Genomic DNA, 23,412 nt, shown 5'->3' on the forward strand with positions numbered 1-23,412 from the left:
GCTCTCCAGCTTGGCTACGTCAGCGCGCCTCGCTCCCTCCACAGCGTCGAGATGGTCATGCACGGTCGAGTCAGTGGTTGTAGGTTTGATTGTCGGGCGTCATCATCATCAGTTTTGGCGGCGACGCGTCCAGCTCTCATCACACCACGATGCTGTTCTGTGGGCACAGGTCATGTCACTGCCGTCAACGCGAATGAGCGACAGTGGGAGACGCGAATACACCGCACGAGGCATCTGGCAGCAGCGTCTGGAGGCATTTCCCGGGCACGGTGCGAGCACGAGTGTAGCTCGCCTAACTTAGCTCTCAGCCATTGTCACCTTGACGCAGGGATCACGGTGCTGCGACCATGACGGACCACTCTTCCGCCGACTCACGCGGCCAATCGTGTGCCCCTCCTCGCTCAGCCATTGACGTGATGCGCACGCACACTGCGCTCTGCTATCGCTGTGCTATGGCCGTCAACACACCCAAGCCTGCCATTCTGTCTGATACCGCGATCTGGTCCTCCAACGCCGGCGCGCACCTGCCCTGCACAGCTGATCTGCTCGGCGAGGCAGTCGTGATTTAGCAGAGGCAGCCACCACCAGATCTGGCAACAGCGTAGGAGGCAAGGGCGAGCTCTGACCTCGGTCACTGGAGCTGCTTTCAGTCCCGTTCAGGCTCCCGTGCATCTACCAGCAATAATTCGGCATCACTGCCTTGGGCGAGCAGATCTACATGTCGTGCGACACAGTCTTCACCCTCAAGTCACAGCTGTGACAGCCTTAAGATACACTTGGGCACGCAAAAGGGTCCGCGATATTGAACTCAGTCTCATATGTCGTGCATATCGGCTGCGGTGCACTTGCCGAGCAAGATCAATCCCGGTGTGGCGCCACGTCTCTGGTTGTTCGCTGCCCAAGCATCCAGACTTCCACCTCGGTCACGCGTCCGTCTTTCTCGTTCCCACCATTAGGGCGCCGTCGAGTATCAGGCACGCAGAGTTGGGTCCAGCTCACCCGACTGAAGGCCTGACGCCCTTACATCGAAACATCACTGTCACGCGACACACTTTCGACAGGCTTTGGTCAAGCACCGCCAGCACATCTGATCAGTGGCACAATAACTTGTTTGCAGGATGCGGAAATAGACACAATGCCCGCCTGTTGCCGTACCGAGCCACGGAAGCTGTCAGGAATGTGAAGCCGCCACCTGTTTCTTGATCAAGCAATATCGCAGATGCGGTAGCGAGACCACCACCGCGCCAGGAGCCACCGAATATAGCAAGTGCTCTCATGAGTGGTCGGGCGACGCGGATTTTGACAGCTGCCTCGCACGTATGATAATGCTGGACTCTTCTCAATCTTGGTTGCCCAAAGGGCCACAATTCCATTCTCGTCCTGCACGACTTTTGAAGAGCAGCATTCGGAACAGCGTCAGGAACCTTCTTTCACGACGACAACGCAGAACGTTAGCGATGCTCAGCCCAACAGTTGGAGAACAGCTTCTGCGAAATGTAACCTCGAGCTAACCAAGAGCACGGCCGACTGTCACAATCACAACTCTCACATACAGGTATTCACATCGAACTCGGTAACAGAGATCACGGCATGAGTATCTGTGGTTTCTCATACCACAAAAGATCTTCGATTATGCTTCTCAGCTCATGCTTCGAGCCACTGCGTAACAAATCTGCTTCAATATGTGAGTATCCCTTCTCCTAGTACAGTTGCTTTGATGCTCAAGAACACAGCGTTTGCCCAGCGATATGCAAAATCCAGGCCCCTTCCTTCCAAACATCCGCATGGCAACGCGATAGCCCGCCCACTCCCTCGCCTCTCTCCACGACAGTCGCGCAGTCCAGCGTTCGCCGTGCTAATTGTACCCGTAGGTTGGTAGGCGTGGTCCACACTTCCCAGCGTATGACACTCCGTTGGGCCATGGCGACCCGCAAGTTCCGCATTTGTATTGTGCGCATGAATCGATCAAGCTGCCCTCAATGCATGTTATATCATAGCATTTGCCCTCAAATAGTTGTCTTTTCTGTAGCGCGCGTCCGTGAGTCGTTGTACTTTGGGAAGGCTAACGATGGGATCGGAGAGGAGTACTTACGAAGATCTCGCTAGGAGGCAACGCAACGGCGAGCTGAAAGAGGCAGAGCATCGCCCAGAATATCGTCGCCATGGATGTCCGCATCTTCGTTTTGCTTTGCTGATTCTTGCAATATGCTCCGAGTTTGTCTGGCTTGCTGGCTTCCTTTTCTGGACGGGAGCAACTCAAAAGAAGAACAAAACAAGCTCGCTCACGGAACTGCTTTGTCCGAAAATGCGACTCCAACACGCGGCCGCGCACTCTCCAACCATGGATGTCTTATATTCCAAGCAAGGTGGCACAGGTGGTGTCTGACGGCAGAGGAACGGCGGCGATCGATAGCGTGGCTGACAGAGCTGGGGTTGAGGCCAGTTCTATGCAGGACCGGCAAGCACAAATCTTGGTCGGCATTTAGCAATCCCTCTGAACGAGGATATACGGTCTTGCCGACTTACCGTTCCCAGCCTGTGTGGCTTATCTTTAGGTCCGGATGCGTTTCAGATGGCTTGAAGATTGGACACGTTCTGGAGCTTGAGCCTTAGGGTTGTTGCTTATATTGTCCGAGCACTTCCTCTTGGTCTGGCTGCGGGATGATAATCACTAGCGAGGATGGTGTGCGGAACGATTACTGAACCTCCCTTTCGGAACTCGCGACGTTTGAAAGATGTAGGTCGATCAAGGTCGTGTTGTTGTTCGTGAACAAGATTTACCAGAAAAGAGGTCTGGAACGCACGGTGGCTTCGACTGTTCTGGGAATCGCGAACTCTGCCTTCATCGTCACCAGCATGATAGCCTTGCGAATGTTGTCCCGCTACCGACAAGCTTCAAGGCCTTAATCAAAACCCCGGCCACAACGCACGTTGTTCTTGCTAGGGCTGGCGAACTCTGACCAGGAAGGCCCTGGTTTCCTCCACGCGGCTGGAAATACATCAACTCAAACTTCACGCTGCACAACGGCATATCGCACAAATGTGTCGCCGACCAAATACTAACACGAGGAAGTTTTCGACTTCAGTAAACAAAAGCTGACAGACAACATACAAGTCCTGCGAAGCTGAGATTTCTTAATCTCATCAATCAATCAATCAACCTCCCCCTTCAAATTCTTCACCCTCTTAACACCACCCTTTCCATCCATCTTATACAACCCATCAACCATCGTCTCCCTCCCCACCTTCCCCTCCACCGGCAACTCATTAACAAAATGCCAATGCATTTTCTCCTTATACCCTTTCGTTTTCCAATCATTAATCGTGCCGCCCTCAGGAAAAAAAGGTAAAACATCCAAAGGTGCAGCATCATGAGCAATTATGACCAAAATATTTGGGTCTGCGTCGATTTCCCAGAGTTTTTGAATCGATTCCATTGCGGTTGCCGGGTCGTCGTACCAGCTTTGGGTTTTGTCGCTGGAGCATTTGTAGAAGGGGGTGGTGCGGGATTGCGTTGGGGAGGGGTGGCAGGCGGTGAAGGTGAGACAGGGGCAGGGGGTGGGGAGGCGGGCGTCGAGGACTGTGGTGGTGGGGAAGGGGTCGGGCATGGGGAGGTATTCGGTGGGGCGGATTACACCTGCAAGATTATTGTTCCGTCAGTCGGGTTGCGGAACAATGCAACACACAATGTGAGGAAGACGTGGACTTACCAGTAAAATGACAAACATCCCCACCCATGAAGATGGCAGTATCCTCCGTCGTCCTCACCAAAGCCGAAATATGTCCCGTCGTATGTCCCGGTACATTCAAAATATAAACCGATCCATCACCGAAATAATCATGAGCTTGGTATTTCCCAATCATGAAATCATCGCTAAAAGGCGGTTCGATGACATTCCTATCTTTGAAATCTTCTTCATAGAAAACTGAAGTACTTTGTGGAAATCCGGGTAAGAACGCTGCTGTGAAACCTGGACCAACGATGAGATCTGTTGAAGGATCGAGACGAGAAATGTTGCCGGAGTGGTCGAAGTGCCAGTGGCTGAGGATTAGGGCTTTGAGAGAGGGGACGTGGATGCCTCCCTGGGTGAGGATGTCGGGGACTTCTTTTGTGACGCGGAGACCGGGGACGCGTTGGGCTACGACTTGGCTGACGGCTGGGACGACTATTGAAGAGCGAGAAGTGAAAATGTCAGTATGTGTGTCTCAGTATTAATGGCGTGAAATTGTATGCAAGGACTTCTTTTGCTTACGATTCTCCCAGTCGGCTCTACAGCCCAGGTCAAAGAGGAGCTGGGCACCAGAAGGGTGGGTGATGAGAAAGGCATAAGTTGGTAAATTCAGCCATTCGTGACCATCGATGTGAGGTTCAATCAACGTCGCGGGCGGAACGACCAAGTCGCACGTGCAATTGATGATCGACACTTCACATGATGTGGAGCCTTTCGGTAAACCGATCGGGGTCGCTTGTTTCGGCTTTGGGTCGCTGGACATAGTTGTGGTAGTATGTTATGGTATGACTTCGTTGGAGTACCTTGATGGTGTAACAGAGATCCATGCTGCCTTCGCAACAGTTTTCATTGCCTCTTCATCCATTCGAACGAGACCCCTCACCCCCTCTATTTGCTGATCAGACCCTCTCACCCCGCAGCAATGCTGTGGTATGCGGTCGCAGGAGCTAGCTCTGTCGGATAAGATACTCCGATGTATCTTGAAGGGACCGTATGCGAGATCGAACCGATTCATGGTACGTGATACATGCAATGACTTGGCACGGTCTGTCTTGGGAGGTGAGGATGGAGGTCAGCTATCACCGCTGCATTCCCGACGCATAGGCGAACATTGGAGCTCCAATGTGCCACAACGCTCCCATCGACAACCAAATGCAGATCTTAGTATCTCGGTAAATGGGGAAATCATTCGCTGATGCATCGATTCCAATGTGCTGTCATTTGTCGCTGAGAAGAGTGCACTGCCACCGTCTTTCGTGCAGAAACCAACTCGCGAAATCAATATCCACTCCTCGCCAGGAAGTCATGCGCGGCCCTGATACTTCCAGGTGTACTATAGTGGAGCGTCGTAGCATGGCTCGTGTTGGGCGCGAGGTCGTATTCGAAGTTGGCGTTTGGAAAGAAGGACTTGCTTCTCGCGGGTACACTGTTGTCACCTTCACCACAGGTCTGAGGTCCGAGCGCGCGTGACCCAGTTGGTCCGCAGAAGAATGCATCTTCTTGTCCGGTGAGAGCGAGGACATCGCCTCGGAACGCATCTGCTCGCTGTAGTCCAGAGAAAGCTGACACTATCTGGCCCAAGGTGATTGTGTCCTGATGTTCAAAGTCCCATTGCTCGAGCGCTGAGCTGAATGTGCCATCTTCTGCATAGTAGGCGTCGCGCTTCCCTTGACGAGATCCGAAGGCCAGATATCCTGGAGGGAAAGAACCAAACTTTGCAGGATTCTGGAGTTGTGCTGGTGTGACCAGAGTTAAGAGAAGACCCAAGCCGGCTTGGACAAGATTATAACTCCATCCCGTCAGTATCAAGGCGTCGAGGTCTGCGGGGAATTTCGTTGCAATGGCATTGCCAATAACCGAAGCCAGAGAATGACCAACAAAGATGACTTTGGAGGCTTTTGGTGCGAAGCTCAGCTCTCCTGCGCGGAGCTGCTGTACGATGCGATGGACTATTGCAGTTTGCAGTGGCTGTTGCACCTCAGTCAACGGGTTGGCTTTCTGTGAGTCTCCAGCACCAAGATTGTCGATTGCGAGGACCGGGTAGCCAAGGCTGGTGGCGTATCTGCTCCAGGTCAGCTTCGATAATATACGCCGTAGGCAGACCATCATACTCGACCCAATCATATTCAGCAGTGCCGTCGGGGTTTCCAGGTAGGCCGAACCAGTAGCTCTGTGTTACGTTAGCGGTTGCGCCTCGTGGATGCTACAGAGACTGACGGAATTGTACGGAACTCCATGAAGCAGTAGCTGAACTTCGGTTGCACGCTCTGCTGGAGCCTGTGGGTTCTGTTGTGGTTGACAGAACTTTGCAGCAATATCGTATGTGCCAGAAACGGGAATGAATCCAGTCAGTTGGCCGAGCAAGCCCGCACCTGATCCAAGAATGGAGAGCACGCCTGAGGGCGAGTTGAGATCAGTGGTGGGCGCGAATATGACGCGATTGCTCGCTCTTGCAGTCACTTTGATTGTGTGAGAAGTGCAGGTCGCTCCGGCTGCCAACGACGGAGCCGTGGCCAATCCACCAAGAACCAAGCTGGATGCGCGCATGATTTCTAGCAGTGGCCGTGCTTAGTGATGTGTTGCACGACTTGTATTTTGGTGCGGCGCACACGTAGCCTTCATTAGTACTCATCGAGCTGTGAAAGATCAGCGCCGCTATTCAAAACTCCCTCACCCAACGTGCTCGATGCAGTGCAGCGAACTAGTGATTGATGTCGATGTGCAGATGACCTAACTTGTAACCTATCACTTGTTCATGTTTCTTCTACTGATGTCTTGATCGCTGTGCCGAAAGCTCATCCAGTGTGTGCATCCTATCGATGCAAGGCGTAATTTACGCTTCGCATGTCAAGCCGTCGCAGCGAGCGATGCGCTGAACGCTCCAGGCTACAAGTAGCGCCTCCGGTGGAGGCCGACCGTCGTTTGCGCTGGAATACAGATGTCGTGCACTCGTGATCCCGATGCGACATGTCCGAGTCTGATTATCGAGGATTGAGACACGCGAGCTCGCGGCCTCTCGACGTGAAACACGGCTGCGGTCGACCGTGTTTGCTTCTCAATGGATTCAATGCGTAGCGAGCATTTTCGGAGTGGGGAGAAGAGGTGCCCCAGCACCGCATTGATACTTGTATTCTGCAGGGCTGGTCTCAAGTTGTAGTCATCAAGTGTCCGGATTTGATCAGCGCAAGCACAAGCTGGTACCTGGACAACTTTCGCATTGCCAGAAATAGAACATGCGAGAACTCATGTCGTGCATCGTGTTGTGCATTGGTCCAGCGGGTGATGGTCATGCCCACGGCCTCGACCATTGCCATTGCCACGCTGAAGATCAATATCGCCAACAGGCGTGTAGCCTGCGCAGATCGCTGTTGATGGAGTTGGCTGGTCGGCGATATTGGTATGGCAACGGCCGACCGCGGGGCTGCGCTGGAGTGAAGATGGTCCAAGACCAGGCCGGGTGCTGGCCAATGGCAGGCGGACGTTGGTGGGTGCTGTGGGTGCAAGAAGAGCTGCCCCTGCGCTGACGAGGCTGCTCGAAACGGCCGCACGCCAGCTCTCACTGGACCACGAGCGCCGCCGAGATTGAGCACACCACGATGTCCTGGGCACGCGCTGCTGATGATGTGAACTGCACTGCTGCGATGTGCAGCGAGCAGTCGCACCGCGGCCAGTGTGATGGACGAGCACCTCGTGGCCGCGCTGGCGGATCGTCATGATCAATCTTCTCGACGTCGCGATCAGTGGGCGAGCGGGCAAAGTCAAAACGCGGCGTCGACGCGCGCGCGCGGCGAGTGATTCGGTGGCAGAGTGTTCTGTTTGGGTCAAAGCGGGTGCGCTAAATTGCCTTTAGCGAGATTGCAATGGGATGGATTCCTGGGCTGCACCACGGCCTCCTCCTCGTCGCCCCAAAGCTGCTGTTCGCTGCGCGACTCGCATCTTCACCTCGCCGTCGACCACCTCCCTCCCCGGGGCCTCACATTCCTTCTCCGCCAGCGGCGTCACAGTGTCGTCGCCCTTCGTTTGGCGACCTGTTCACCGCAGTCACTCTTTCACAGGCGTCGCCATTGACTGACGACGACCCTTTTCCCCACCCTTGCGATTGTATACATTCCTTGCGCTGCGACAGGCCTTTCTAGACAGCCTCTCGCATTCCACCACATCTGCCGAACATCACTTGTCTTCTCGCTTTCTGGACCATTTCTCTTGACCAACGCGGCGACTCGCGCTCGCGCGAACATCCACCATGGGCCTTCACCAGCGACACACCCACGGACGCGTCTTTCGCGGCGAAGATGCGCGCGAGCAACTCATGATCCGCAAGCGCGACCTCCACGACGACAGGATCAGAATGCACGTGCCTGATGGGTTCGACGACGAGCAGGGTTCGGACAGCGGCGGAGCGTCAGTTGTCTACGTGACGCTGCCACAGACCTTCGATGGACCAGCAGTCTACTCTACCTTGACTGGCGAGTACGATCCGGAGGCGACCGTCCCTGCGAGGACGACAGATGCTGTGGGCGGTGGGCCCAACTTCTACACCGGACCTGCATCGACTTCGAGTGCCACCAGAACGAAGGCCAGTGACGATGACGATGATGATGCCGCTCCCACCTCGACCATCGTCCCAATTAGCAGCAAGCAGCAGACTACCTTCGCGACTGCAACATCTACCGGTGGCAGGTATGTTGGTGGCACGCCTATCCAGGCCACTAGTGCTGCTACTTCTGCTCCGGCGACTGCCGACTCCTCGAGTGAAGGAATGACAGGGGGCGCCAAAGCCGGTCTCGCATTCGGCATCATCGCCATCATTGCCTGCGCTGCCGGTCTTGTTTACTTCTGCTGGAGAAGGAAGAAGCCTGCCAAACCTGATGCCATGAACGAGAAACACGGTAGCTTTGCCGATGTGGGGGCACGAAGGGCTGAGGCGAACGGTGGCCTTTCTGGTGGCATGTCTGGTGGTATGAACCCTGTCGCATTTGCTCCAGGCGCCGGTATGGCTGCTGGTGGCGCATCTGCCGGCATGGCAGCTGCTGCCGCCAACAAGCGCAGCTCGACCAGCACCGAACATTCGACCCGCACTGCCTCCACCGCACCACGTCTAAGCCTGCGTCCTGTCACTCAATTCTTGCCCATGCTTGGCGACAACAAGAACAATGGACTCGCCAACTCTAACGAAAAGCGCAACTCGTCATGGGAACGAACTCCATCGAACAACGGATCAGATCCATTTGCCGACGCCACTGTGATGTCCGAAAAGCAAGCTCGTGCCGACAGCCCTCCAGCCAACCCCTTCGATGAACAACGACGCTCCAACGAGTCCGGCAATGGAGCAGCTGCCGCCGTAGGTGCTGTAGCTGCTGCGGGTGCCATTGCTGCCCACGGCCACCGCGACAGCGAACCGTCAACGCCTAGATCAGCTCACGCCGGCCCGCCAGGAGGTGCCCGAGGTCCACCACCACCAGGACAGCCAAACAATGTGCATCGTGTGCAACTCGATTTCAAACCTAGCATGGACGATGAGCTCGAGCTCATTTCCGGTGCCCTGGTCCGCTTACTGCACGAATATGATGATGGATGGGTAAGTTCCGCTCGCTTTTAGCTCTGAGTAGCACTTCCATACTGACCTGCTCCCAGGCGCTCTGTATCACGATGGACCGCAGCAAGCAAGGCGTGGCCCCACGCACATGCCTGTCTAAGCTCCCCGTGAAACCACGACCACAAGGTCCGCCACCGCCAGGAGGCTGGCGCCCAGGTACTCCAAATGGTCAGCAGCGTGGCCCGCCTCCTCCACATGGCCCACCACGAGGCCCAATGGGCCCTCCTGGTGCCATGCAACCACGTCCGCTAACACCATCATCTGCTCGCTCTGCATCCCCAACTGAGCAGAGACCAATGACAGCACGATCGAATGGATCGAATGGTCCTACGTCTCCACCGACCGGCTCCCAAGTGCCAACAAGGAAGCCGGTTCCTGGTCAGGCGATGTAGTCTCCAGTCAGCACTACTTAGAGCGATCAATTTTGGATCCTTCTTGCATTGATGAATAACGTCCTGCTGTCCACGATTGCTTTGTCACATATATTACCGCGGCAACAGTTTGCTGCATTCCTGCGTCCGAGGATATCAGAGATGTCCCATCAAACAAACAATCACGGACGAACCCATCCTCTCACGAGGACGACCACCGGTAGCGTTCGGATTCAGCCTCTTTCACGTTCAAGCCGCAAAAGTTCCCCTTTTGCACCGCTGAGCGTTGCACAAATATGTCAAACTTTTGTTCTATGCTCGGTCGAAGGGGAGTCAACAGATAGTGAAGGAAGGGAACCGCCCAGGATGTTTGATGTGTCTTTCTGCTTTCTACGGTATGGGCAAGATTGCTGTGTCTTATTTTCTGTTCCTTGAGAATACCCAACTTTGTGCGAATGGGGTTTCCTCTATGTAGAATATTTACGGAAAAGAGCAACCAATAAGTTATCACAAATGTATCGTCGAACAGTAATGCGCATCGCTCCCTTCTCGTTACCGCGCTACTGCATAGTTCCGGGAAGAGCGTGGTGGTGGCTCAACAATGAGACAATAGACAAAGGATGTTTCTCTGCATTGGGCGTGGTGCCTGTCGCGTTTGCACCGTCTCGTCGGCGATTGCTGTCTCGTTATACCACTGCTGTTGCTACACGAAGTGCTTCGAAAATGGCCTGGGGTGAGGCTTCGTCAGAGCAACCCAATCAGAATGGAACGGAGCCGCTTCCGGTATGTCGCCCTTCACTTTCAATCTCCACTTCTCTTCTAGGACAGACAGTCACTCACTTTTGTACAGCGCAAAAAATTGGTTCCTAAGGTTCCCGGCGCAGCGAAGTACAAGCGTTGGCGCGACGAGCCCCCGACGACAGCACCTATATTCACCCGGCAATGGCTTAGTAACTATCTGGAATTCACTGCACCATCGCTGGCTCGCGCCTCCTTCAACTCCGAACTCGAGGCTCAAGACATTGCCTCGCTGCTAAAACACGCCAACCATCGATTTCGCGACAAATTCGGCAGTGGTCTTGCAGATTTACTGAACGAGGTTCAGCAGTGGCTGTCAGGCGCATTACTGCAGTACTTCGCGCGTCCAAACATCGCGAACGCGGCAGATTCCAACGCTGGTCCTAGGCTAGGGGCGCGGAACAGCAGCTGCAAGAGCGCGCCGCCTACTATGGCGCCCCAGGTCGCGATGACCCCAATGCTGGGCCAGTGTTTGACCGCTATCAACGGCTACGTGCAAGCACAAAACGAAGCACAGCTCACAAGCATCTTGACCTTCGAACCACCCTTTCCAGATGACCACAGAAAGATGATCGAGGAGCTGCGAAGAGCCTTTCCCAGCGGCGATGAAGATTCGCTCGAGCAGAAGTGCACTTCGTCACTAGTAGCTGCTCGAGAAGGGTTTGGCGGCAATGGAACGTGGACTCCTTTCATATCTTTTGTCACGACCTATCTCACTTACCTTCGTGACGTCGACCTCGAGCGGAATGGATACCTGGAGACCTACAATGCTCTGATCGCGCTGCAAGAGAAAGCACAGAGCGCTTTGGTGCATCCAGCTTACGGCCACTTAATGCTGTTGCCAGTTGTGAATTGCGCCAAATTGGTCTGTCGCCTCGCCATTGGACTCGACAAACAACCCGAGTTGATCGCTCATCTCAAATCCGACACCAACGCGAATGACGATGGAGATGGCGGTCCCAGAGATACACTCCCCGAGCGGGCAGCGGACACTCTGCGAAAGGCTTTCACAACCTGCCTCAATGACCGTACCTCTGGCCTTGGCAAAGACGGAAGACCCACTGGCAAGAAGAGGGGAATCTACAAGATCGCGAACATATGTTTGAAGATCTTGTTCCAATGCCGAAAGACACGCAACGCGACGATGATCTTCATCAACATCGGAAATCAGTCACCTCCTCTTTCAGCATACCCGCGAAGCGAGCAAGTCACGTACTTGTACTACCTCGGACGATTCCTGTTTCAGACGAATCACTTTTACCGAGCGCAAGAAGCCTTGCAACATGCCTATGATCTTAGTCCAGCAGATCCGTCATGCGTCAGACAACGAAGGTACATCCTGGTCTTTCTCACGACATGCAACCTCATTCTCGGCCGCTTCCCGTCTCAAGCTCTACTGGAACGACCCGAGGCATTACACTTTCAACAACACTTTGGACCGATCATGCATGCCATGCGAACAGGAAATCTTGCTCTATTCCGAAAGCATCTGGATTATGACTCGCCTTCAGCAGATTGGCTCCTTCACTTCCGTGTGCTATTGCAGTTACGCAACAGGTGTGAAGTGCATGTCTGGCGTGCTCTGATCATTGGAACTTGGCGCATATCCGGAGCCAAGGGTCGGCCAGAACACGCGGGTAACACGCTCGTCGACATCAATAAGCTCACGCAAGCCTTCTCCCTTGCGGAAAAGCTATCAGCAGATCCTCAAGCAGGAACGTATGTGGACCCAGATTTCGATGGTGCAGATGGCATTGGAGGAGGAGAAGAAGAAGAGGACGGCACAACTGTCTCGACGACCTCGGTGGAGTCTAAATTGTCATCACTGATCAGTCAAGGGTTCGTTGTCGGCAACGTAGTGCACGCGCAGCTCAAGCTTGTGATGCTGGGTATGAAGACGGGGAATGTGGTTGCTGCAGGATTTCCGCCGCCTTGGAGTGTGGTCAAGCAGAGGGCGAGCGCGGATGTTCCTGGATGGAGGAAGCTACCTCAACTGGCTAGCGGTGGAGGACAAATCATCAGTCTGAGCAGTGCTCGTCCTGCGGGATCTGGCTAAGGAATTGTACAAGAGCATGTGCAGTGTTGATACAGCGACGCATTTTATTTCCCTCCTTTCGTTGCAGATTGTAAGGCATCATCTTTCATGCCGTCCAGCTCGGCCTTGAGTCTTGCCAGACCTGCGTCCGTTCCAGTACTTGCATCCTCTTCTCTTCTCGGCAACGAAGTGAAGTTCCACTGCGGTTGTGTCGTCGTAGACCTCTCTCCGTCAAAAGCACTTTCAGCACCCAATCTCTCCCTGTTCACCTTCAAATCAAAGACATCAAATCTCTGATACCCACCCACCACATCATGGAACTGCTTCGGTTCAACACACTCATTCAGATCCAGATCCGCATAAGCAATTCCTTCCTCCCCTTGCACCTGCTCTCCCACCTGCGCCCCAGTAGGGTCCAAAAACAAACTCGCACCCTGCGTCAAAGAGTCCAACGTCTCCGCCGCCGAAGGCGTAAACTTCACGATCTCATCCCTCATCTCCCGGTCCATAAACCCACTACACAAAACCCCAAAACACTTCGCTTCAAAACAATGCGCCGCCGTCCGAGTCCTATTAGCAGCCACATTATCGTACTGTTTCCCCATCACGCCCTCATCTCCAACCTCAGCAGCATTCCCATTCCCATCACCATCACCATTATTAGCATTCAACGTCCCCTTCGGCCTCCTAGTCGGCCACACAGCAGGCCAAGTACTAACATGCAACTGCTCCCCCTGCGCCATCAACGTCCACCTCGCTAGAGGATTCGTATTCTCTCCACAAATCAACCCTCCAACCCTCCCAATCCTCTCACTCTCCACAACCCTCAACCCCGCTCCATCACCACCCGCCCACGTCAACTTCTCAAACCAAGTCGGACATAATTTTCGATGATGATTCAGAATTTCTCCTTGATCGGAAATTAAAATCGAAGAATTCCATAAACAACCTAAACTAGCTTCAGATCGTTCATTGAATCCTATATGCGCGAAGATTTTGGAAGACGCGCAGGTGCGGCGGAGGAGATGGATTTCTTTGGAGGAGATGTGGAGGGATTGGGACGCAAGGCGTTGGAAGAAGTGGTGGTTGTCGATGGGGGCTGAGAGGGCGGACCAGAGGGGGAAGGCGGGGATGTGGGTTTCGGGGAAGACGACGAGGTCGGCTTTGTTGTGGGCGGCTTCTTGGATGAGGGTTATGGTTTTTTGGACGGTGGCGGGGGTGTTGAGGAAAATGGGGGAGACGTTGCAGGCTGTTGGGTGGGTGAGTATATTTTGTTTATGGCTAATGGGTTGGAAATGGGTTGGATTTTGTGATTGTGAGTGTTGACTTACCAGCGACGCGTACTTTTGGAAGCCAATTCGTCATCTTGATGAGGATGGGCAGAATTGATACTTTTGTTTACGTCGTGTCACCAGAAGTCGCGTCTCGGATCCTAGACTTCACCAGATCAATGCTTGCTTGGCGCGGGGTAGTTGGTTCTTCCGTTCACGGAATACGGAGAAGGCTTGATATTTCTTAATATGTCTATGCAAGTCGTTGCATGATATTACATTATTCTCCGCTTGTGCATCTCAGCCACAGGCCAGCTGAGCTGAGCTCTGGCAGGTTCAGCCGATGTCCAAGCGACCTGCCCTACTACATCTCCACGGACTTCCAAATCTGCTATCTGCAAGACTGCGACTAAGCCTGCATCACAGGTCTAGACTGTTCCTCGAACTCATAATATCGTTAGCATCATCTGCGAATGCTACGAAGCTGATCGGTAACCGAGCAACCCTGCTCCTGCACAGTTTCTCCGCCCGTATTAGTTCTACTGCTCATGCGAAGCGATAGCTATCCAACACCCTCCAACTGTCACGCCTTCCGGCAAAGACATGTCATCTGAGTCATCATCACCGCTACTCTCACTATCGCACTCATCGCTTTGTGGAAGTGATGTCAGCACTAGGGCTGGATTCTTCAGCTCTGTAGGGCTGCTGAAAGGACTTGGCATTTCCAGACCGCCATGCTCTATCGTCACATCCAGTGTCCTGGGGCTGTACGCAAGAGCATTCTTACTCGATCCGATGTCCCAGATAGGCTCGCTTGATGTTCGGTCTCCAGTGGTTGAGGATATGCGCTCGTCGAGAGGATGATCTGGAAGGAGTCCACTGTGTTTGATCTGTTTGAGATGAACCGATGCGCGTTTTGCCCACGACAGAGGCCGGAGAGTCGCGAGCATTTTCGACAGTCGATCCGATGCCAGTCGTGGCCTCGGTCTGATGGGTGGCTCCGCCGTGAAGGATGGAATCATAGGAGTGCTCGGCGTGTTGGCAGAATGCCCAGTATCATCTTGTATTGGCGATGCGTCGAGTTCTGCCATAGGACTCCCGTCGAGATTTCGCGGCAGCATGATGTCGTTAAGCTGGCCCTTGACTTTGGCATTTTCATACACCTCGCATTCTTCCGAATTCACCTCCGGCTGCAATAGTGGAGAGACATTTTCTAGGGCATGTCGTCGGTTGCTGCTGGCACGAGAACTCCGTATAGAAGTCTGAGCGCTGACTGGAGAGTGACATGACCAGTGCGCCTCGTACACATGCTCCAGGGGGAATTCCTTGAAACAAGCCTCGAAATCGGTACGGAATTTTAGTTCGCCATTTCTATGGCCTTTGATCTGCCTACCGATCATGAGCAGATGCATGTCTTCAATCTCGCCTCGATGTCGTTCAAAGCGGTTTAACCTGAGTGAAGTGCCTGCTGAGCGGGTTCTAGAAGTCGCGCTTTCCTGAGAGTTCCTCAATGTCGAAGTGTCGAGTTCAATGCAGTCCAGTCGTGGGTCGCCCTGTGATATATCGATGCACGAAGCATTGTCAACATCGGAACTCTCGTCACGACTTGGGTTGTGACCATGGAATACAGGCATCTCGAATTCTGGCTCGTTTGGCTCCCATGCTTCCGGTGCGCTGCCGCAAAGCCAAGCGCTAGGTGTCAATTGCTGGTGGATCAATACTTGCTGTCTTATGACGTTCTCGCCCGCGTGTTCTTCTTGTCTCAGCGCGTCAGCGAGAGTCATGCCGTGAAACAGATTAATCAAAAAAGGGAGCACAAATCGCTGGGCCACGTTATTGATAGATGATAGTAGCTGCAGTGTCCGGTACAGTACGAAAATCATGCTCGTGAAAGGAGGCGAAGGGAATGGACATGTTTGTGAAGCTTACAGAGTGATGTAGGACGGCAGCAAAGATACTGGACCTATGCACATGAGTGTCCTCATGATCATGGACGATCAACCATAATCAGCGGCATGTGGCGGTGCTCCAGCTGTATAGTCGCGGGGCCGAAGTGCGTTGAGGGTGTGGTCGCAATGGTGAGAAATGTCATGGTTGCTGATGACTTGCATGCAGATGCATCGACCCCTGTCATGGAGGAGTTGTCTCGGTCCGAGTATCGGCGCCCGTACGCAGGCGTGCTATAATCGTGAGCATGCGGTTTGCACCATGTCTTGCCAGCTTCGTGCGGAGTAGGTTCGCCTGGGACGGGCCCTGAGAAGTGGCAATGCTCTTCATTCATGCTATCAGCGGAAGGCCAAACGCTAAACCAATTACCTCGCTGTCAAAAGCAATAATGAGAACGTCCTGTAGACCGTTTTGATTGCATAAAAAGCTCTCAGCCCCTCAACGTGTCATCGAGGTTCCCTCGCCTTCGCTTGAGAGGGCTGAACTGAAAGCCACTGCCATCCTGCGCAGTCATCAATATGGACGATCCGATCTTGCTTGCGCCGAGGAAACCACCAGCCTTCTTCGTTCCAGCCCCGAGAGCGCCAAAGCCACGGCCTCCGAGCACCATCCTGCCAGGAAGCGCTTTGGCGGGCGCAGTAGCTTCCTCTTCTTCATCAAACAAAGTCTTGCCTAGTCCTCCCAGCTTGCGGTTTTTCTTGCTCTGTACTTTCTTTGCAGCCTCAGGCTTATTGAAGGTCTCAAAATCCACGAGCGACTTGCGCTTCTTTTGTTTCTTTTTCGTCGCCGCATCTGTTGGGTTTTCGGGATCGTCGCCGTCGTGTGTTTTGGTTTTGATCGTCTTCGCTGCAGCAGTTTTCGAGGCAGCGTCGTTTTCTTGACCCTGGCTGTGCACGTCTTCCGGCTCTTCTGTGACAATGTCAAGCATTGGTGCCGCTGCTTTTTGTTTGCGTTGTCGAGGCGCAGCTTTCTTCACTTTCATGTTGCTATCAGCTTGCGCGAGCGGCAACTTCTTTTGTTTTGTGGTGGCTGCAAGGGCAGTAGGTGAAGCTGTCGGAACGTCGATTTCCTTGGCATTGGGAGCATCGCCATCAGAATCTTCCTCCTCATGGTCGCTCTCGGGAGCAATGCTAGCAGTCCTATTAAGGAAAGGAGTAATGCTGAACGAGGACTTCTCGCCCACCGCAGGCGCTCTGCGGCCACGTTTTGCTGTAGGTCCGTCGCCTGGTGTGCCCAGAGTAGTAGCATCGACATCCAGGGCCGCCGCGTTTCGTTTCCTGTTGTTGGCCGCCGTCTTCCTTACTTGTGGAGCGGTCGCAGCAGAAGCGGCCCTCTCACGCGCAGCCTCTAACTCTGCTTCCGTTTCTTTGAGCTTCTCTTTGGTCGATCTCAGTTTCGTTCGAAATTGGCCAAGCTTCTCGTCAAGCGTGGTTCTCTGAGCCTCGATCTCAGCAAGCTGCTTCTCTGCTGCTTTCTCGGCCTTTGCACGCTCCTTCTTCTCCTTTGCAAGTGCTGTCCGAAGTTCCTCAAGTTGCTCGTCGTTCTCAGCTGTTGCCGTTGCTGTGGCTCCAGCCTGTTTGAGTGCTTTGGCCGATCGCTTCTTTTCGTTGGCAAGCTCTTCCTGCAAACTCTCCAGTTGCTCCTCAAGTTTGTTCTTGGCCTTCTTCTCTTTCAGCAAGTCTTTCCGCACGTCTTCCACCTGCGTGTTCTCGTGTGCCGCCTCCAATTCCTCTTCAGCCTTTTGTCGTGCGCGTTTCTCACGAGCCAACTCTTTTCGCACCTCGTCAACATTAACATCTGACTGAGAGGGCTCAGTGGCCTCTTCTGCGCGTTGTCGAGCGCGCTTCTCCTTGGCGAGCTCCCTCTTGAGCTGTTCGACCTGCTCTTCCTGAGCGATCTCGACACCAGTGTTTCGTCGCTTTGCCATGGCGCGCTTCACGTCGCGTTTGGCATTCTCCAGTTCGCATTGAAGCTCGGTTAGCTGCCGTTGCAACTCCAACTTCTCAGTCATCAAAGCCTCGGTGTTGCTCGCCTGTGTTTTCAAGTGCTCTAGTTGTGGTCGGAGGACGGAAAGTTCTCGTGTCAGCGCCAGCTTTTCTGTCAAGAAAGCTTCGGAATCTGCGGCTGTGGTCTCTAATGCTTTCGCCTCTGCCCGCAAGGTGCCAACCTCCTGCTCCCGCATCCGCAACTCGTCCTCCAGGTCTGACAGACGCGCTTCGGCCGCTTCGGCACGCGCGAGGTTCTCGTTGACGAGGCGCTCGAATTGATCGGATCGCGCCTCTTCCTGACCAAGCAACTCACGGAGTTCGTCATTGTCGTCTTCCAGGATATGTATATCGAAACGCAGTCGTCGAATGTCTTCGTCTTTGCCGATCACGTCGACGAGATGTGTGCTGTTTGCGTATTTGAGCTCGGCAGCAGCAGTGTTGAGCGAGTGTTGATGCATCGCGCCATTCTGCTGTGGTATGGGTGCCATAATGGCTGCTTTGGTAGAGTGTGCGGGCATAAGAGGATATGCTGCTGTAGGCGTACTCGCAGTGGTGGAGTGTGCGTCGGTTGCGCTGTTGACAGGTCAAAACAATGGTCACATAATTAGGGCTTCTGGCTCCACAATGCCGACTGCCGAAGCCACGTCTACGTTCCTGCCAAGACTCACAAGCTGTCCTTTGGCTGCTGGATGAAGGGAAGCACTTCCCATTGAATCGCATTGTCTTGCACCAATCGCCAAAATGAGGTTACTCCAGCTGCTTACTGCGGCAATTCTGCCATTGTCTTCTCTCGCTGCCAAATCGAAATCATCCGCCGACCGATTCGCTGTGCAGAGCGCGAAGCCGCAGCCTGTGAAGCTCGACGACAGTTCCTACGAGAAGCTCACCAAAGCTCCGCGCGATTACTCGGTGGCGGTCTTGTTGACTGCGCTGGACGCACGCTTTGGATGCCAGCTCTGTCACGAATTTCAGCCAGAGTGGGATTTGCTTGCAAAGAGTTGGAACAATGGAGACAAGAAGAAGGAGTCGAGGCTGGTCTTCGGCACCCTGGACTTTATGGACGGCAAGGCCACTTTCCAGTCGGTACGGAACAATGGAGTAACACTATAAGTTAACGGGAGGTATTGACGGATGAAATAGATGATGCTCCAAACAGCGCCAGTTCTGCTCTTCTTCCACCCTACCACCGGGCCCAACGCAAAGCCAGACAAGCCTATGGAGCGACTCGACTTCAATACTGGGTAAGACATTAGCTGCCAATGCGTGTACTTGACTAACATCAATCTAGCATCAACAAAGCTGAGCCTGTGCACAGCTGGATCGCTCGTCAGATGCCAGGTCGCCCGCACCCTCCAGTCGTTCGCCCTATCAACTACATCAAGATCGTGACCACTGTTGTCGCCATCCTTGGAGGCATCACCTTCGTCTCAGTTGCTGCACCATATATCTTGCCTGTCATCCAGAGCCGCAGCTTGTGGACAGCCGTCAGCTTGGTTGCTGTGTTGCTCTTCACCTCAGGTCACATGTTTAATCACATCAGGAAAGTGCCATATGTGGCTTCTGACGGCAAGGGAGGCGTGAGCTACTTCGCTGGCGGGTTTCAAAACCAATTTGGTATGGAAACGCAGATCATCGCTGCAATCTGTAAGTCCTTTGGCCTCTTGAGAGCAAACAGAACATATACTGACCGATTCCAGATGGCGTGCTCTCATTCGCGACTATCAGCCTGGCGCTGAAGACTCCACGCATTGCAGACCCGCGCCAACAGAAGATCGCAGTTCTAGTGTGGGGCGGTATCATCCTTGCCGTGTACTCGTTCTTGCTCAGCATATTCCGCGTGAAGAACGGAGGATACCCATTCTGGCTGCCACCATTCTAGGGGCCGTAACGCCGCCACTGAATAATGGCAATTTCACCAGCTGGCCAAGTTGACCGTCTTGGTCGGTCTGTAAAATACAGCATAGCATATTCAACTGCAAAATGATCATTCCGTCAGACGACCTCTCCCAAGACTGCTTCCTAGTATTGCACAGTGAGTGCCAAGTCGTAGCCTTCGTTTCGAAGGTGTCCACTAAATACATGAAACATTCCGGAGCTTCGTAGTACTGTCAGACGCCGAGCTGTGCCGGGCCGTACGTGAACCACGGCAGTCACATCGCTGACGATCGTCTTCCTCTCAGATACGGACACCGACGGTCACATGCTCGCACGTATTGCATATCCATCACGTAAGTAGCACTTGCGATGCTTCCAGGCAGCACACGTAGCCTTCGGCATCACGACAGCCACCGAACGGCTTCCAACCTTGACATCGAACAGCGACACCAAATGGCAAGTACCAGTACTTGCACACTCAGTACTGCACCACGAAATGAAACCGGACCAAGCACGAGCGCAAGCGATCAACCTTCGAGAAGGAAAACGCCATCCAACGACATTGAGTCTCTCTGTTTCCAAACCGTCGTAAGAAAACAGCTTGCATGTTATAAAAAAAATAGCTTCCATATCGCACTACATAAATCTCATTCGAGTGTCCTGACACTACTACAGCTTCCATCATAAAACCCGTTACATCACTCCAGATCACGAAGGATACGCGCATTGCGTTCCATTCTGGGTACAGAAAGGCATGTGGACAGGTTCCGCTTTCATGCCCCTTGCAACAAGACGTTCGCGCATCTCCGCCAAACGCGGCGAAGCTTCAATTTGCGAGCGATTTTGGCCTTGGGCGTCTTTGGCGCCGCTCCATAGGACCTCTGCTGCAGCAGAAGTGCGTGGCCAGACCTGTGGGAAGTGTCAGTGGTGATCGTATCTTTGTGTGAACATGTATACTGGAGGTATTGATTTTCACTCACCATTTGCTGGAAGTTAACAGCGTCAGTCTGCTCGCTCCAAATGTGCGTTTCGCCGCCGAGTACGAGATGTGTGGAGTTCTCAGGTACACCGTGTAGTGGGTCGTAGCTGTATACGGCACGCCAATTGTGGTAGGGAGCGCAGTAATCCAGGAATGGCCAGAAGCCTGCTGCGTTGGAAGGCGCGAAGTCGATCCATTGTCCTTTACCGCAGTCGAGGTACCAGTAGTTGTAGTTTCCTGTTATGACTCTGTATCCTTGAGCTGTAATCTTGGCGACGGCTTCGTCGGATTGCCATGCTTGGATGATGGTGTCCTTGGGGAGAGTGAGATTCCAGTCCAAGAGCATTTCTTCCCAGACAAGAGGTGTGAAACCGTAGGATTTGGTTTGGTTCATGTTGCGATCCATGTATTTTTGCATCAATGGCTGAAGGACCGACGACTCGTTAGATTTGACAGTGTCGTCTAGAAGGTACGTGTTCTTGTTGACTTCATCTCCGCCAAGGTGGAAATACGATGTCAAAGGCTTCAGGCGTGGCAGAAGGTCGTCGAGAAGAGTCTCAAGGAAGTCGTACACCTTGGTGGAATTGAGCTTGAGAGATCCGCAAGGAGGCTCTGCGCAGTATGTCGTCCAGTCGGGCTGCTTATTGAATGCTGCGATGAGGTCTGGGTCCGAGAACCAGATCGAAGAAGTGTGACCTGGATTGTCAATTTCCATGGCGACCTCGACACCAAGAAGCGAGCCATATTCTTGCAGCTTTCGCACATCATCAACAGTATACTTCTGAGATGGCTCGTAGACACCCTTTGGCATAAGGTCCGGCAGTGCTGGAACTTCGAGTGGCCATGACTGCGCATCTGTAACGTGCCAGTGAAGTCTGTTCATCTTGTTGTAAGACAAAGCATCAATCATAGCGTAGAGATCTGACAGAGGCTTAAAGGTGCGCGATGTGTCGACGTTGAGCCCACGCCATTTGAACTTTGGCTCATCCTTGATAGAAACAGGTGCGAGGTCTGTGTAGACTCCGCCGTTTGAGTGCTGGAAGAAGAGTTGCGTGAAGGTGGTGAGACCCCAGAGAATGCCAATTGAAGTTTTGGCAGTAACGGTGACTTTGCCATCAGTAGTGACCTCCAGACTATAGGACTCGTCGATCTCAGTGTCGGGTTTCTTCACATCGTCTGGATCCGCCCCGGTCTGCTGAATGGTGATGGTGGTGATGTACGTGCCGCTAGAGTTGGTGTCCGGTTCATAGTTTGAAAGCCTAGGCCTCAACATCCATGGCACGAAGTTCTTGCTGAAGAGAGTATCATATGTTCTCTGAACAGCATTCTGAACAATCTTGCTGGCAGATCCGGTGCCCTCTTCACGCTTAGTGTTCTGTTCCGAGTGGGTTAGAAGGTATTCCTCAGGCGGGTATTCAGGTAAGCTCACAGATCCCGATTGGTGGTATTCGACGTCAACTTTGTCTTTATTGATCCATAGGACGTCTTTGCCGTGCTGATACTCTTTTGGCAACGGCCAGATCGCACTGACGCTGCTCACTAGCAACGCGACAGATAGTACGCCGCGCATTTTGGATAAGCTGACGGAGGCCAGAAGGTATTGGACAGAGGCCGGTGGGACGTTCAAAGACGGTGGCGAGCGAGGCGTTGGATATAGCCAGACCAAGAAATACGAGTTCGCTCCACACAAGCCGGTGTTCCTAGTCTAGTTAGTGAGAGCCAGCCATTGTTACATCGAAAGGATGGTCCTAGTTCTTGGGAGGTCGGCTGGAGTCTCAGAACTTGGACCAGGGGAGGCTACAACCTTAAAACGCGGGCCTGAAGCTTCTGCAACCAATTCAGGATGGAAACATCCTGGCTCATGCGTGGCAGGTCTCATTCGCCGTCCACGATATGGATATGAATGGACGCTTTTTGCAAGGGACAACCTCGGTAGCCGATTGGCATCCAGACGCGCGCGACTTAGTGCTTGCTAAGGCTGAGCATAAGAGTCGCCGTACCACATCCTCTGCTTGGCCGATCTGCGGGCGGAATTCCAAGGGAACAGGAGGTGTTCCTGGTGACGTTGGACGGGAGGGGGACGAACTCTACCGCGGGATCCAGTGCTTGCACGCGCGCAGCTCGACTGGAAGCTGCAGGGTTGGCAACAGCTGCGACGAATGAACGGAGCTCAGAGGCGTGTTGTCCAGGCACACCAGCAACCTGGTCGCGAACACCTTGTCGACGGCGCCTCGCAGTGCGAAGTGCTCCTCTTCGTCGCGCCTGCAGTGGACGCGATGAAGTCAAGACAGCCGAGATCCCTTCACAGCAGAACCCACATTCGTGTCACCGGTTCGCTGCAGCTCACATTTCACAAAAAGAGATGCACAGATTGCTTCAAGCAGGGATAATTGGCTGAAGACGCGGGATATGTGATTACATTCTTGTGCTGCGTTTCTCGCGCGTCACTCATTTGGTACCTAGCAAGAAGAGGGATACCAAAAGATCGCATGACTGCACGGCACGGTGGTATGAGCACGACGTGATGGAAGATATCGAAACTACACCGACAAGCTCCGAGGTCTCGGGAAGCGGGCAGCTGCAGCGCACAAACAAGAGCATTGTATCGCGTAGCGAAACCTCGTGCGGGCGACTGCGGTCAGCTGCATACACCGTGTATGTTGTGCTCGAAAGAGCTGTGAAGGCATCGGCCAAGGTACTGTTGCCAAGGTTCATGCGAAGAGGAGACGGCAGCGTGCACAATTCGTACACAGAGAGGTAAGAGGCTTGAGTATTTCTTCTTCTCTTTGATCACGGTGGGCACAACAACGTAGAAGGCGGC

At 53.5% G+C, this 23,412-nt stretch overlaps 9 protein-coding genes across 9 annotated transcripts; 3 read left to right on the forward strand and 6 right to left on the reverse strand.

Moving 5' to 3' along the window:
• Positions 1-3,152: 3,152 nt before the first annotated feature.
• Positions 3,153-4,494, reverse strand: RHO25_011929 (uncharacterized protein; the record flags this gene model as incomplete). The annotated part of the gene is made up of 3 exons (XM_065603464.1): positions 3,153-3,637; positions 3,711-4,166; positions 4,254-4,494. 3 exons carry the CDS (start codon positions 4,492-4,494, stop codon positions 3,153-3,155), a joined length of 1,182 nt encoding a protein of 393 aa, XP_065459536.1.
• Positions 4,495-5,009: 515 nt separating this feature from the next.
• Positions 5,010-6,278, reverse strand: RHO25_011930 (uncharacterized protein; the record flags this gene model as incomplete). Its single annotated transcript, XM_023603341.1, has 3 exons — positions 5,010-5,793; positions 5,843-5,901; positions 5,949-6,278. The coding sequence occupies 3 exons, from the start codon at positions 6,276-6,278 to the stop codon at positions 5,010-5,012; spliced, it is 1,173 nt and encodes a 390-aa protein (XP_023454836.1).
• A 1,696-nt stretch (positions 6,279-7,974) lies between these two features.
• Positions 7,975-9,719, forward strand: RHO25_011931 (uncharacterized protein; the record flags this gene model as incomplete). The annotated part of the gene is made up of 2 exons (XM_023603342.1): positions 7,975-9,309; positions 9,366-9,719. The coding sequence occupies 2 exons, from the start codon at positions 7,975-7,977 to the stop codon at positions 9,717-9,719; spliced, it is 1,689 nt and encodes a 562-aa protein (XP_023454835.1).
• Positions 9,720-10,421: 702 nt separating this feature from the next.
• RHO25_011932 (uncharacterized protein) lies at positions 10,422-12,552 on the forward strand (the record flags this gene model as incomplete). The annotated part of the gene is made up of 2 exons (XM_023603343.2): positions 10,422-10,481; positions 10,549-12,552. The coding sequence occupies 2 exons, from the start codon at positions 10,422-10,424 to the stop codon at positions 12,550-12,552; spliced, it is 2,064 nt and encodes a 687-aa protein (XP_023454286.2).
• Positions 12,553-12,596: 44 nt separating this feature from the next.
• Positions 12,597-13,028, reverse strand: RHO25_011933 (uncharacterized protein; the record flags this gene model as incomplete). Its single annotated transcript, XM_065603465.1, has 1 exon — positions 12,597-13,028. One exon carries the CDS (start codon positions 13,026-13,028, stop codon positions 12,597-12,599), a length of 432 nt encoding a protein of 143 aa, XP_065459537.1.
• A 1,313-nt stretch (positions 13,029-14,341) lies between these two features.
• RHO25_011934 (uncharacterized protein) lies at positions 14,342-15,586 on the reverse strand (the record flags this gene model as incomplete). Its single annotated transcript, XM_023603344.2, has 1 exon — positions 14,342-15,586. One exon carries the CDS (start codon positions 15,584-15,586, stop codon positions 14,342-14,344), a length of 1,245 nt encoding a protein of 414 aa, XP_023454287.2.
• A 593-nt stretch (positions 15,587-16,179) lies between these two features.
• On the reverse strand, positions 16,180-18,225 carry RHO25_011935 (uncharacterized protein; the record flags this gene model as incomplete). The annotated part of the gene is made up of 1 exon (XM_023603345.2): positions 16,180-18,225. The coding sequence occupies one exon, from the start codon at positions 18,223-18,225 to the stop codon at positions 16,180-16,182; it is 2,046 nt and encodes a 681-aa protein (XP_023454230.2).
• Positions 18,226-18,478: 253 nt separating this feature from the next.
• On the forward strand, positions 18,479-19,616 carry RHO25_011936 (uncharacterized protein; the record flags this gene model as incomplete). The annotated part of the gene is made up of 4 exons (XM_023603346.2): positions 18,479-18,820; positions 18,878-18,978; positions 19,026-19,381; positions 19,435-19,616. The coding sequence occupies 4 exons, from the start codon at positions 18,479-18,481 to the stop codon at positions 19,614-19,616; spliced, it is 981 nt and encodes a 326-aa protein (XP_023454231.1).
• A 704-nt stretch (positions 19,617-20,320) lies between these two features.
• RHO25_011937 (uncharacterized protein) lies at positions 20,321-22,161 on the reverse strand (the record flags this gene model as incomplete). The annotated part of the gene is made up of 3 exons (XM_023603347.2): positions 20,321-20,521; positions 20,593-21,966; positions 22,021-22,161. The coding sequence occupies 3 exons, from the start codon at positions 22,159-22,161 to the stop codon at positions 20,321-20,323; spliced, it is 1,716 nt and encodes a 571-aa protein (XP_023454228.1).
• Between the last annotated feature and the right edge of the window lie 1,251 nt (positions 22,162-23,412).

This window comes from Cercospora beticola, chromosome 8, assembly GCF_033473495.1.
Source record: "Cercospora beticola chromosome 8, complete sequence".
NCBI lineage: Eukaryota > Fungi > Ascomycota > Dothideomycetes > Mycosphaerellales > Mycosphaerellaceae > Cercospora > Cercospora beticola.